We start from the raw sequence: 15491 nt of genomic DNA, 5'->3' as shown, positions 1-15491 counted from the left end.
AGGTCGTACCAATTCACCAAAGGAAACTGCAAATGTAGCAGAAACAAACTAAAAACCTGTATGATGTAGTAGTGTAAACAATGACAACTTTTATACTTATTCATTTTTATCTCACCCTTCCCCCCAGGAGCTCAGAGTGGCATATATACCTCCCCTTTACACTAGTACCCTTCATCATAATAATTTTATATGACACAGTTTGATTGGTAATGATTCACTCGGATGTTGTTTTAAAACAAACATTTATTTGTGAACATTATGAAGCTTTATACAATTTGCTGCTACACAAAATTATACATTGGTCTGATTACTTAAAATGTAGGAGGGGACAAAGATGTTAGGAGAAAGACATAGCATTTGTGGCATCAGTAAGAGACTGATAAAAATATTAATCTATTCAAATTTTTCAGAGCATGATTAATCCCAGATTCAGTACCAGCAACATATTTTAATATAAGTTGCTTGCCTTGTTTCAGTCTGCAAACAGTACATAGGAAAAAGGTAGTATACATTTATTCTTTCCAATATCTTAAAAAGCCAAACAATATTATACAGATATCACTGCAAACTTTTGTCTAATGACTGTCTTTATGACGATATTCTTAAAAGTCTTGCTGATAATACTTTTGTTTCATTTGCTACAAGGTTAGCACATTTAGAAGCATACAAATGGGATCACTGTTCAACTTCAGGAAGGTGGCTGAAGAATTGTGAAAGAATAAGGCCACGATCCAAAGAAGTGCACACAAAGACACGCACTTTAATGTTTTAAAACCCCACTACACATGTAGTGTAGATCCAGGCCTCAACATGGTACCATGGATTTCTTTTGCCTTTTGCTGCCGTGACAGAGACCCACTACAACTGGATTTTTAAAAGTTGGTCCACAGAAAAATCCCAAAGCCACGTAGTACTTTTTACAGTAGGGGTGTGTGTGTGTGTGTGTGTGTGTGTGTGTGTGTACACACAAAAAAAAACCCCATAATTCAAAACAACACAATTCAAAACAATGTGCAACGTAGTAAGAAGCATTATGTGGCTTTGGGTTTTAGATTTTACAGTTGGACTGTATTCTCTGCTTGGGAGAAGAAACAGAATTTTGGGACCCTCAAGACCTAATTAATCATGCCATGCAGAAATGTGCAACAAAACGGATAGGCTTTTACAAAGAGAGAGAGAGAGAGAGAGAGAGAGAGAGAGAGCTGCTTCAGAAGGGGTGAGTCAGACCAAAGAATGGGGGATGCTTTAGATTTTTGCTGCTGCTGCTTCCCCACTTCAAACCATCACCACCCTAGAAACATTTCTTCCAAATGAGAGTTTACTCTTACAAATAATGCATCTAGAATCCTGGTGGGGTGGGCGGAGTTATCTGAATGTAGATTTATCAGGTGGCAGAAGAGTTAAAAAACTTCTCCCAGTGTAGCTCTGACAACCCCTGTGGGAAATGATTTTTCTGTTAAAATGGAAAACAAACCACCAGGGTTCATTATATACATTTGCATGTAACATTAGAATAGACCACCACTATCTGTGCATGGGGGCAGTTTATTAACAATTTGAACACACCGCTGACTTTTTACCCAAGTCAAGAGGACTTTCCACTAATAAAAGTAAACACTGATTTTCTTACCTTTCTTCTTCCATGATCTCGTAATACTTTTATTCCTCTTATGTCTAACATCACCACTGATTAACACCAGTTCTTTTCTCTCATTAACAGCTTTCTTTGTCAGCACAACTGGAGAAACTAGCTCAGTTCCTCACATGACTGAGGTTGACAGCAGCCTATCTGAAGGAAGACAGAAGATCCAGCCTTCTGAAACTCAGTAAAATGGATGCTATATTTCCCTTTGTTGTTGATGGGGGGGGGGAGTTTGATTCACCACAACCTTGAAGGAAGGAGAAAGATTTAGCTCACAACAATAAAAAAAGACTAGGGCCAAAATTTTGGTTTTCACACATATTGTAGGCAACCAGGATGTGGGGAAGCAGATAAACAGCTAGGATCTGACTTCCCTTGAAGATATAGCTGCTGAACTTCAGCTGGGAGTGCATGATCCAGATCATGTGAAATGTTAACTGCTATTCCCCATGAAAGAAACAGTAAACAAAAGCAAGGGGTGCTTTCTTTATTAATAGACAACTAAGGGATCACCAGTCAAATGTTAAAAAACTACTACACTTCAGCAGCCAAGTCAGAAAAATCAGAGGATATCAAGGTCATTACTGAGAAATCCCATTTGAGATATGCCTACAGTTACTGAACTCACACTATTCCCAAAAATACCCATAGCCATGTTAACCCTCAGTTAGCCTGAAAAGCCCTACTTCTACATGCATCTCTTCAGGCTGTAAGAAGAAACCGAAGACATAACCAAATTATACAGCCTGCCCATCACATAACAGGAAGGGTGAAAGGTGGGTTTTTCAAACTGTCAAATATAAACTTGCTGTACTAATTGGGACTAGTATTAGTTGATTGTTAATATAGAACCAGAGGTGAATGCTAACTCCTCTTCTACAACAGTGGCTAACTGCATTCCTAGGAAACTTGGGAGTTCCATGGAAACTTAATAGGGGTTCTTTAATAAGAAAAACTGACAACAATGAATAAGCTTCCCTGAAAGACAGCTAGCCTGCCATCAGCAATCTGTTTTACTATGTGTGGGCAAGGTTACATGGAATTAGGCCCAAGTAGACCTTCCCTGGTGCATGTGTGTCCTGAAACATGCCCTAGAATCCTGCAGAATGCACAGAAGTTCAATGGCAGACAGATAGAAAAACTGAAATCTACTGCTCTAGAACCAAATTGTGTGATGATTTATTCACATTAAAAAGTTACCATTTTTTTCAAACAGTTAAAAAATGAAGCTGCAGAACCTTTTAACAATTTTCCCTGGTATGTTTTGTACTATTTTCATAATGCTTAGTACTTTTATGCACAAAGATTTTATTTCTGGAGTTATGTTTTCATGTATAAATTTCTACTGCTTGAGAGCACCACTAAAGCCATTATTCACTTGTGCAAAGACAACTGCAGACCCTTGATTACATTTTAAAGACAAAATAAATCACTAACAATACTACTATCTTATGTGATATAGACATAAATAAGAACCACTCATAATTGTAAACATAGTAAGCTCAAATGGCAGCTGACACAATACCACTACCAAAAATATTAATGGATATTAAATATATATCAACTTTCCAAGTCCTGCCCAATGGATTTATAAGCATAAACAGTAATGATCCTCAAACACATCTATCAACCCCTTTCTCTGCACAGATTTTTTTCTTTTGCTTCAAAAGTGCAATTAGGATGGCTGTGCAAACATTAGTACATTTTCCATCTGATCATCCATTTATTTAGAATTTATTGCTGCCACAAGCACCACAGTATATTTAAACCAGCACAATATAGATCTAATATGGTTAATTCATTTTAACAAAAAAATCATTTTTACCCTGGTCAAACCATCTCAAAAGTATAATTAAATCACTGTAATTTAAATTACACAATTTGGGGAGGGGGAGGGACAAAATTTAATCATGAAAATATTCCCCTCCTTCCTGTCTCAACACATTAAATCACTAAATAAATAAGCAATTCATTTAAAAACCGTTACAACTAAAGAACCATGGCAGATAAAAAAAGGATGCAATAGTTGCTCTCAGACAAGCACAGCAATATTTTGAAATCGGATAACCATTTGGGCATTGCGAATATTGAAAAGGCCTATATTACTTGCAAACATAGTGCCTGTGTAATCTCAGTCCTGAACATAATGGTCACAGCCCACAAACCTCATGTACAAGTGCTTCCCATCCTCTTTGAGAAAGGAGCCATACTACACTTACACAGGCACCAAACATGCTGAATGGCTCAGTTTTCAGATACCTCATATGTATGAGGGAAGAGGGTAACACAAGAAACCAGTTGACAACTATTGTCTTTAATGTTGGAGTACATCATAAGGCTTGTTGCTTAATTTAAGTAACTTTGTATGTCTCTTGTTTCCAATTTAAATTCTAGTAACCAGAGTTGCAAAACATACTCAAATAAAATGACATGCTTAAAGCTTTGTTTGTTTGTTTGTTTGTTTTTTAAAAAAACCTGCTGGCCATTCAAAAGGATCTTCATAACTAAAAAAAAACATACCATTTTTCTACATTTGGTCCAAAATGAAAAATAAAACAAAAAAATTAATGGGCCCTTTTCCTTATATTTACAATATCTGTGTTTGTGGAATTCTAAAAACAACATGGCTTTTAGCAACAAGAAAAGAACAAGAGTACTGCTGCCTATGAAAGGATAACCAGATGCTTCTTGAAAATAGTATTTGAGTATTAGCCTTGTCCTGGAATTTGGGTTCTTTTGCTCAGTTCAGTTTGAATCTACATACCTTCAATAACAGGCCACTTGCAAGTCAAAGTTTAAATCATGTTTTCAAATAATTAAAATTAACAGAAGTTATTTTAAAAGGTATATTTTACAGTAATTACAAAATTGAGTAAAGTAGCAGCTCTTAAAGCAAGATTCAAGCATGTTGAAAAAGTTTCAAGTAGAGAACTAGCCTTCTTTATCAAAGATGCTCACAACTTTACCAAAAACCTGCAAAAAAAAGAGAAAGACATTATGGAAAGCATTTGCACATTACACCAATAAGTAAATACAATGTAAACTATAGACTATGTTCAGATACGTAAAATTTTAAATTCAGAGATGTAATTGCTACTCACATTAGGCCTATTCAGAGTAAAAGTCTTCTAACATGTGGAGCAACAGAACCATTCTGGAAGATACCCCATTCCATTTAACTGGAAGTATAAGTTCTAGTTAGATGTTGTTTACTTTGACTTCCAGAAAGCTTTTGATAAAGTTCCTCATCAAAGGCTCATAAGTAAGCTCAAAAATCAAGGGATAAAAGGGCAAGTTCTTTTGTGGATCAAAAATGGGCTAATTAATAGGAAACAGAGAGTGAGTATAAATAGGCAATATTCTCAGTGGAGGGTGGTAAGTACTGGGGTACCGCAGGAATCAGTACTCGGTCCGATGCTTTTTAACTTGTTTATTAATGATTTGGAGTTGGGAGTAAGCAGTGAAGTGGCTAAATTTGCGGATGATACAAAGTTGTTCAGGGTGGTGAAAACCAGGGAGGATTGTGAGGCACTCCTAAGGGATCTGTTGAGGATGGGTGAGTGGGCGTCAACGTGGCAAATGAGGTTCAATGTGGCCAAGTGCAAAGTGATGCACATTGGAGCCAAAAATCCTAACTATAAATACACATTGATGGGGTCCGAACTGGCAGAGACTGACCAAGAGAGAGATCTTGGAGTCGTAGTAGATAACTCACTGAAAATGTCGAGACAGTGTGTGACTGCAATAAAAAGGCCAATGTTATGCTGGGGATTATTAGGAAGGGAACTGAAAACAGATCAACCAATATCATAATGCCCCTATATAAAGCAATGGTGCAACCTCCTTTGGAATACTGTGTACAGTTCTGGTCACCACACATTAAAAAGGATATTATAGCTTTGGAAAAAGTGCAGAAAAGAGCAACTAGAATTATAAAAGGATTGGAACACTTTCCCTATGAAGAAAGGTTAAAACGCTTAGTGCTCTTTAGCTTGGAGAAACAATGGCTGAGGGGGTGACATGATCGAGGTTTATAAGATTATGCATGGGATAGAGCAGGTAGAGAAAGAAGTACTTTTCTCCCTTTCTCACAATACAAGAACTCGTGGGCACTCCATGAGATTGCTGAGCGGTCGGGTTAGAACAGATAAAAGGAAGTACTTCTTCACCCAAAGAGTGATTAACACATGGAATTCACTGCCACAGGAGGTGGTGGCAGCTACAAGCATGGACGGCTTCAAGAGGGAATTGGATAAACACATGGAGCAGAGGTCCATCAGTGGCTATTAGCCACAAGGTATAGATAGGAACTCTCGGTCTGGGGCAAGTAGTGCTCTGTATTTTTGGTGCTTTGGGGGGGGGGGTCAATAGCGTGAGGGCTCCTAGTGTCCTGGCCCCACTGCTGGGCCTCCTGATATCACATCGTATTTTTGGCCACTGCGTGACAGAATGTTGGACTGGATGGGCCACTGGCCTGATCCAACATTGGCTTCTCTTATGTTCTTATGTTATTTGTGGATAGTACTCACTTACTAGTTCTCATGCTGTCAGCAAGACCCCCAATGTGTAAAGCAATTTTGCCCTTTCACAAATATTTATGTTCCATGTTTATCATTAAGATGAATATATATCCATATCTATAGTAAAGGTAAAGGTTTCCCTTGCTTGAAAGCCGGTCGAATCCAACTCTAGGGGGCAGTGCTTATCTCAGTTTCCAAGCTGAAGAGCCAGCGCAGATATATATGGATATATATGATATATGCACTACATCTCTGCTAAGGAACCTGCTGAGAATTCTCTTTTTATATAACTATATTCATACTATATATTGTCTCTTCAGTATTAACTTTGCTGGTCAAAGTGATATGGAAATATGTCTGCCACCTGCAATATAAAGTGAGAATTGGAATCCAAGGACCCAAGAGAGTTCTCAAGTCTTACAATCAGATTCATAGCCAAATTCCTACCTTGAGTTGAAATTACTGCTTGGGGTATAAGCAGAAGCTTTTGTCACGTCCGCTGCCATCATATTCTTTGTTAGGCAGTGCTATGAGGGTTCCCACTCCAGCCCTCTTTGTATACACCCCAGCCCGAAAAGGCCTCTGAAAATTTGTCCCCATGTTTTACATCAGCACTCACCACTGCTTTAGTGGAGAAGGCAAGATCGGCCCCCAGCCACCCAGCCGTGTAACTGCATTGTGTCTCAAGCATAACCCTGTACTCTTATGCAGCAGACATTATGACTTAGTAGGTCAAGCTGCTTTGAAAAGAAGCTCTGCAAACAGAGTGTCAAGCTCTCTATTCTGTCTTAATGCTGAACATAACATTAACCAGATATCCGCACCACCATTTCCAGATATATGTATAACGACTACCCATGTGTCTGTCTCCTCCCTGTCTACAGGTAATACAAGTCGGGGGGGGGGGGGGGGGAGAGAGATGGAAGCAAAAGAAAGCAACCAGCCTAGCAAATGAGGACCTGCCCAGAATGTGTGTGACTACTGGTTGTCTTGTCTTACTTGTTTGACTATATTATATTGTTTGAATTGGAAATTTCTGCAAGCCCCTTTGGGGAAAAAGCAAGATAGAAATGCCTAAATAAAATGTCAAAACTGAAAAGGAGCAGCTTAATAAAGTGTTGGCCCATTGTCCTATATAGGCTGCAACCCCAACTCCCCTGGCAAAATTGGATATGTGTTTTTTAAGAAAATTCGGAACTAAACCTTCTGCCTTTGGAACTTACTTCATCAACAGATTTGGAGGCATCCACTTTCCTGACTTTGCCCGTTTTCTCATATAAGTCTATTATGGGCTTTGTAGACTCTAGATATGTATGAATTCTAAGGGAATAAAAAAACCAGAAAGTCACATAATTGAAAAGTATCAGAAAACACAATGAAGACATTTTGTTTGTACACGGTACCTCTTCTCCAAACTCTCTCTGTTGTCATCACTTCTGCCACTACTCTTCCCTCTTTCAAGGCAGCGGTTAATACAGATCTTCAAACAAAAGACAAAAAGTTTACCAAAGCATGAACACAAAAGTAGAAAAAAATATATCTTTTTTTGTCTTTTTACTCTGCAGAGGAAAAAATGCATTTTAATCATGTTACATACAAATGTTATACTACCTTAGTGAATTGGCTACTCAAGTACACAGCACATGAACTCTGGCAACCAGTTAACCATTTGTCATGGAAGACATTTTTGAAAAGATTTCACTGAACTAAAAAGCTGTTTAAACTCTTAAATTGTAAAATCAGAACAATATGAAAAACAGAGTTGGACCAGGAAATATTTCTAAGATGGCTACTGTGGTGGTGGTGTGGTGGAATGTCCTTGCATTCCAGTAACTCAATCAAAAATATTTCTTACTTCATGGCATACTAAATGATCACTGTATGAGCGTTTAATCTATTTCCTACATTAAGACGAAACCGCATATTAAAAAGATAGAATATTAACAAGTATTATCATATTTCTGATCAATTCCTAAAACACCATATTTATTTTAATGAAAAGGATGAACGACTTTAGGGTGACAGAACTGGGGAGAGGAGAAAAAAGTTACACAAAAGTTGCTTGCCTTTTTATGCTATGAGCATTCATTTTGCCTGAACTGCTTTGTAGCACTCAAGTTTGCAGTGACTTCCTTAAAGAACTAGCTCACTCAGTAATAGACATCAAGATTCTATACTTCTACTTCTATTCTGGCTATCAACAAATTTCTCTCCTTACAGAACAACTCTTCGTTAATTTAGTGTCAGAACATATTTTTCGGTTCCAGGGCTTAATTGGACATGATGCAGTGGAGCGGCTAAAGGTCTCACTTTTTTTAAACATAGCACCAGTGTGGAGGGAGGGGACACATGACCATTGAGTAGGGAGGTTTTTAACTGCTTCCTTCCCCCCCCATGCTCTTCCTTCTTCAATTTAAACGGATTCCCCCAGGGGCTGCTATTAACGCACTGGGAAAAGGCAGGTATAACATGGGAGGGGAAAGGGATAAGCAGTTCTTTCTCTTATGGCCACAGTTCCCTTCTCCATGGCTTTACCTGGTATTTTTGGCCACTGTGTGACATAGTGTTGGACTGGATGGGCCACTGGCCTGATACAACATTGACGTCTCTTATTATTCTTATGTACCTTGTTTAAAACAGAACATTGTGATCACATGTAGTTTGCCCTGCAAAGAGGTATGAATTACATTTTTTCCTACAATCTTACCTAGACAGAGTATCCAATTAACCTGATTATTACATAATCACAGCACACAGTGAGACTGAAATCAACGTGCATTCACATAGTACATGGGAAAGTTGAAAGTACACTGACACTTAACTTACCTCATTATTGCAGTCAAAAAAAAGAACAAAAGATACTTCTGCTTTTCCATCCATTGTTTTGTTCCAGCCCTGAAGGTTGTCTTCATTCCTGGGAAATCCATCAATTAAGAATTTATTCTTCTGTGCATTTCCTGCCATGGTTTCCTCCATAGCCTGATGGGTTACAAAGTTCAGATAAAAACATTATTGCACACTGACAATATGGGGAATCACTTCAACAATCCCTAAAATGTTGACAAGAATTAAAATCTTTTAACTAAATCTGTCACATTTGTATACAACACATACGTTTCCCCCCACTTTCTTAAAGATTGTTTGATGAAATCTTAGCAGCGGTATACTTAATGCCCATGGTGGGGGGTCCAAATTAAACAGAATAATCTTTTAGGTAAAGGTAAAAGTTTCCCTTGCTTGAAAGCCACTTGAATCCGACTCTAGGGGGTGGTGCTCATCTCCGTTTCCAAGCTGAAGAGCCAGCGCTGACCGAGGGAGGAGATTGCATTTATACCCCATCCTTCACTTGGTGTCTCAGAGCAGCTTACAAACTCCTTTCCCTTCCCCTCCCCACAACAGACACCCTGTGAGGTAGGTAGGGCTGAGAGAACTCTGACAGAAACTGCTTTTTTCCAAGAACAGCTCTGACAGAACTATGGCTTGCCCAAGGTCATCCAGCAGCTGTGAGTGGAGGAGTGGGAAATCAAACCCAGTTCTCCCAGATTAGTCTGCGCACTTAACCACTATGCCAAACTGGTGTACTTAATAGAGTTTACTCGGGTTAAATATTTTGCAGAACTAAATGCATTATGTTCCAATATGCAAAGGCCCTTACAGTCTGGTGCCCTGGACTGTGACCATTCTAAAGAGGAAAAATATTACCTTATGATCATCATCAAATTCTATGATAGTGATTCATCTTGTCTGGAATGATGTTATTAGTTACTAACAAAAGTAATGCAAAATTTCATCAAGCTTGTTTCAGTTTATCATGGAAAACTGGCAACTCAACATCTTAATTTTAACCTTACCCTTTTTAGCAAACTGATTGTTATTTCAACAGGAACAATTTTCCCCTCTTTAATATAACTTTCAATGAGCTCTCCATACTGAGAGCCTGGTCTCTTCCTCTCATCACGAAGGAGGTCACCTGCAGAAAGGTGGGTGTAACCATATTTCTGAGGGGGGAAAAACAATAACACAGCTATTTAATTGTGGATGCAAGACTGGAAAGACAAAGAACAGGGTTTCTTCAGTTGTCACTTCAGTATTATGAAGTTTTCTCTACCAGGAAATGAATCTATTCCATCAGGCCATTGAAAAGTTTTTGTTATTTTTTATTTTAAAAATCTACATACCACTTTTCTAACACTCAAAGCAGTCTCCAGATATACGGATAAAACAATAATAATTAAAACGTTAAATCAGTGGGACTTAATGGATAGCCAATTCACAATTATTATACAAAAGAGCCACATTTATGTTCATCTATGGCATGAGGCTTGTACTTCAAGAAGGATTGCAGTTAGAGATGTGAAGGCCCTGGAAAAAAAACACGGAAAAATTCGGGGGAGGGGGGGGATGGACAGTTTTTTCCCTGAAGTCTCTTTTGTTTTTTTCCGAAAAATTGGAAAAAAGAAAAGAAAAAAATGATTATGGAATGTTTTATTTTAACATGATGAATAAAATATTTTAATACAAGGAATTCAAATATTTTCCAAATCATTTCTAAAAAATATTTATGGTATCAGATTAATCTAATTTCTGTGCACTGAGGACAAGCAAGTCCTAGGTTACAAACTGAACTCTGCAATGCAAGAACAAGATGCATTTCTTCCTTTAGGAGGTGCTATTGTCACAAGAAAAGAAAAAGGTTTCAGTTTTGTTTTTGCATGTGGGTGGGTATACTGGCACTCAGGCTTCACTAGGCCTCAAAGCACTGGAAGAAAATACAGAGCAACAAAAAGGACCTGAAAGTATATACTTACTTGGAAAAGGTAAGAGTTTTCATTTATCTGATTCCAGAAAACTGAATCATTTAGCTACATTAGTTTAATCTTTATAACCTTTGTGTAAATAATAATTTAATTACTACTAATCTGGTTCTTTACTTCCCTCCACCCACCCACAATAATTGTTTGGATACACTATATTTTTAATATGCTAGTTGTGATAATTTCATGCCAAGTAAAATTGTCCATAGTCATATTTTATGTTCCTAAAGTAACAGAATGACTTTCAATCTGGAAAAGAAAAAAGAAGTACTAATGTAGCATTTTTTTCAATTTTCAAAAATTTGCGTTTCTCCCCAGAAAAAACTGGGTTTTTTTCCAAGCTTCAAAATTTCTGGAAATTTTACATCTCTAATTGCAGCTCACCTGTTCCTCTGGCAATGGCAGTATTAAAGTAGAAACCACTTACAAACCACGAGCCTCACTGGGGACAAGGTTCTTGCCCATTTTCCTGAAAAATGGAGAACTTGAATTATGGAGCAGTGCTCAGATGAGCCACAGATGGCTCCCAAGCAACCAGGGTGGATTAAAAACCAATGATTTTTTTTTTAATCAAAAATCGGATTTTTAAGCACTACTGAAATTGTCTTCCTTTAACAGGTGCAAATGCCCCCCCAAGGACATAGAGAGTACTCCATCTTTCTGTGTTATACCTCTGAGGGTGCCAGTCACAGCTAATGGCAAAATGTCAGGTCCTACAATGCCAAGAGCTCGGCCATACAATCCGGAAAATCTACAACAGCTATATAATCCAGAGACTCAGAAACTCCACTATTTAAAGTATGTACTACCTGCTTTTTCAAACATTCAAAGTTCAAAAGACACACTTTTAAAAATACCATGGTAAAAAACAATAATGTTCACTTTGTCTCTTTGTTCCCTATTTTCTTTTTGCTAGAATCCCAGGGGTGAAGTAGTTTTTAATTAATTATACGTTAAAAATATTTACAAACATTCACAGACACACTTTTAAAAACACCATGGTAAAACAAGACAATGAACAACATTTATTTAAAAAGCTCAGCTCAAAAACTACTGAAGCAACCAAATACCTTACTTATAAAAATAGCACTGAGAATAAACCATGGTATGGAATCCTGACTTGCAAGATGGGCAAAAGAAAAAAAACACACACACACCAAAAAATCCCCATAATTTCCCCGTTTGAACATAATAACAAACCATGGTTTTCTCTGAACCAGGGAATATCCAACCATCTGATTACATGTGAGGAGAGCAGAGATGCACCGATCCAAGGCTCCTTAAGGAACAAAGAGCATGCCATGGTTTGGTGTACTATGTGGATTGTGCCACAGGGAGGTACCATTCCTCACTGACAGGGATCCTACAAGGTACAATGGGTGAGAAATATAATGTATACTGAATCTCTTCCTCTCCCTACAGTATAGAAGTTCTGTAACCACAAAACACACACTTTCATGGAAGTCAATGTGCCAATATTAGTAAACTTAACACCAACATGAGAGTTTTACTGATGAAAGCCCAGCCTCGCCATGGCTTCAAACATGCTCCCCCCTCCTACACCTGACAGGCAGTCTGTCAGGTGCAGCAGTGGTTGCGGGGTGCTTAAAGCCATGAGGGAGCCTGCCCCAGCAGTAATGCCTTCGTGATCCTGCCAGCCCCGCCTCCACAGTGGCTTCTAATACTCCCCCCTCCCCCTACTACACTGGACAGGCAGCTGCCTGTCATGTGTAGGAGAGGAGGTGGGATGCTTACAGCCACCGGGGAGGTTTGCTCAGCAAGACTGCCTTAGCTCTATTGCTCCATGATGCATTTAAACATGATCTCCCCAACACCAGACAGGTGGGTGTCTGTCAGGTGTAGGAGCAAGACCAGGGTACTTTAATCCAGCATAGACACTGCCCCAGTAGGATCACCTTAGCGATGCTGCTGGCCCAGCCTCTCTGATGGCTTCCAACACACTCCCCCCACCTCCTACACCTAACAGGCAGTTGTCTGTCAGGTGCAGCAGTGGATGCAGGGTGCTTAAAGCCATGAGGGAGTCCACCCCAGCAGTCTACAGAGAGGTCCTTCAGTAGAGGGGGAAAAGTACGCATGTCTCACTTCCATTTTTTACACTACAATCTTCATTAGAATTCCTACAACAAATGTTACATTTCAAACTTTACATCATCAGTATTATAACTGGATTTACGGAAGTGAAATACCGTAGCGAAGCATGGGTATCAGGCTAGTATTTTCATAAATTTTTAAGAGCCAGTAACATAAAATGAATTTTACAAGTTGTATTTCAGTAGAAAAATCTATTTATGTGGGACTGGAGCAGTTAGAAATGACTAAACTGACTTCCCAAAGTCCGATGTCAGTATGACTCATACTGCTTATGGATTTAAGCAGTGCCAAATGCTTGTGCCTCACAGCAACCCTGCAAAGGAAACCCTGTTTACCTAAGTAAACATGAATGCCCTAGATCACGTAACACTTACCAGTAGAGTTTCATAATGTCCTGACTGGATGGCCCAGGCTAGTCCAATCTTGTCAGACCTTGGAAACTAAGCAGGGTTGGCCCTGGACAGTATTTGGATGGGAAACCACCAAAGAAGTCTAGCATCTCAACTCTGAATGTCTCTTGTCTATGGGGTCACCATAAGTTGGCTGCAACTTGTTAGCACTTTCCACCACCACCACCACCAAAGTTTCATAACACGAATACTCAACTAAAGCCCTCTCAATGTACATTTGCAGCTTTTGGTTCCTAGGAAGACCATTAGAGCATCTTTATTCAAAAGCCTAGACACACTGGGGGTACATTTACACTGCATATTGAAATCAGGCTCAACTGACATCAACAGTTTTGCCCCCACTCTGAAAACTGTAGTTCCATTCCTTTTCTAGCCATTTCACAATAACATAATTGGTGAGGTTTCCTGGTTGGAAGCCTGGACAGTTGCCTAAGTTTGTAACTGCAATACAGTAAAAATTACCATGTCATAGAATCATAGAATGTTAGAGTTGGAAGGGACCTTGCAGGTCATCTAGTCCAACCCCCTGCACTCTGCGGGAGCACAGCCGAAAGATAGCCCTACAACATACCCGAAAGATTGTCGTCCAGCCTCCACTTGAAAACGTCCAGCGAAGGAGCATCCACCACCTACCAAAGCAGTCTGTTCCACTGCTCAACCACTCTTACAGTTAGGAAGTTTCTCCTGATATTTAACCGGTATCAAATCCCTTGTAATTTCCACCCATTAGATATAGTCTTGCAATCCAGAGCAAGAGAGAATAGATTTGCTTCATCTTCTACATGACAGCCCTTCAAAGACTGCAATCATGTCCCCTCTAAGCCTTCTCTTTCCCAGGCTAAACATACCCAACTCTTTCAGCTTTTCCTCATAAGACTTGGATTCCAACCCCCTCACCATCCTGGTTGCCCTCTTCTGGACACACTCGAGTTTCTCAACATCCTTTCTAAAATGTGGTGCCCAAAACTGGACACAGTACTCCAGGTGAGGCCTGACCATAGCAGAATAGAGTGGAACTACCACCTCCCGTGAGCTGGACACAATGCTTCTGTTAATGCATCCTAAGATAGCATTAGCTTTCTTCGCAGTCATATTGCACTGCAGGCTCATGTTTAGCTTGTGATCAACCAAAACACCTAGATCCCTTTCATATGAGCTGCTGTCAAGCCAAGTCCCTCCCAATCTATATCTATGCCTTTGATTTTTTATACCTAAGTGTAGGACTTTGCATTTATCTCTATTGAAATTCATTTTATTTGTCTCAGCCCACTGTTCCAGCCTATCTAGATTATTTTGAATCCTGACTCTGTCTTCTTCAGAATTAGCAATCCACCCAGCTTCGTGTCATCTGCAAATTTGATAAGCATCCCCTCTATGTCTTCCTCCAGGTCATTTATAAAAATACTGAACAACACCGAGCCCAGGACCAAGCCCTGCAGGTCTCCACTCGAGACTTCCCTCCATGTAGATGCAGAGCCATTTACAAGCACTCATTGGGTACCATGATCCAACCATGAATCCATCCAACAGTTGCACCATCCAGCCCACATTTAACCAGCTTATCCTCAAGGTAGTACAAAACTAAACAATGTTTCTGGAATTTTTTCCCTTAATACTTACTAACATAACAGCCTAATCTACTAACACTTTCCTGGATGTAAGCCCCAGACCTTAGGAGGATTGATTATACCAGCGAAGGTTAGCACTGTAGGCCACTAATGCAAACAGACACATTAGTGGATCAGAACAACAGCTCAACTACTTTTTCTAGCCTATCTATATACTAATACCGAAGTTGCCCCCTGGTGTGCGGATAGATAATTCCGCGCACCGGGGGCACCCGGGTGGGAGGGAGAGTTTTGTGCACATGTGGGGCGGTCCCCAGGTGTGCACAAAAATCTAAAAAGTTTTTAAAAATATCGGGGGGATACTTAAATCCCCCCAAAAGTGACAGAGCGTTCCCTGTGCATGCATAGGGAACGCTCTGCAGCCG

At 39.4% G+C, this 15491-nt stretch overlaps 1 protein-coding gene across 1 annotated transcript in view; it reads right to left on the bottom strand.

Moving 5' to 3' along the window:
• Positions 1-2391: 2391 nt before the first annotated feature.
• The window catches only part of CMPK1 (cytidine/uridine monophosphate kinase 1), a 14937-nt gene continuing 1837 nt past the window's right edge, over positions 2392-15491 (bottom strand). The window contains exons 2-6 of the mRNA XM_015424247.1: positions 10014-10160; positions 8989-9141; positions 7566-7642; positions 7386-7482; positions 2392-4615 (exon numbers count right to left, since the gene is read on the bottom strand). Coding sequence (XP_015279733.1) covers positions 4574-4615; positions 7386-7482; positions 7566-7642; positions 8989-9141; positions 10014-10160 — 516 coding nt within the window. The 3' untranslated portion in view covers positions 2392-4573. The remainder of the gene's footprint in view (positions 4616-7385; positions 7483-7565; positions 7643-8988; positions 9142-10013; positions 10161-15491) is intronic.

Source organism: Gekko japonicus, unplaced genomic scaffold (assembly GCF_001447785.1).
Source record: "Gekko japonicus isolate JY-2015 unplaced genomic scaffold, Gekko_japonicus_V1.1 scaffold2047, whole genome shotgun sequence".
Lineage (NCBI taxonomy): Eukaryota > Metazoa > Chordata > Lepidosauria > Squamata > Gekkonidae > Gekko > Gekko japonicus.
Note: the sequence above shows the minus strand (reverse complement) of the source record. Positions and strands in the feature narration are given on the sequence as shown.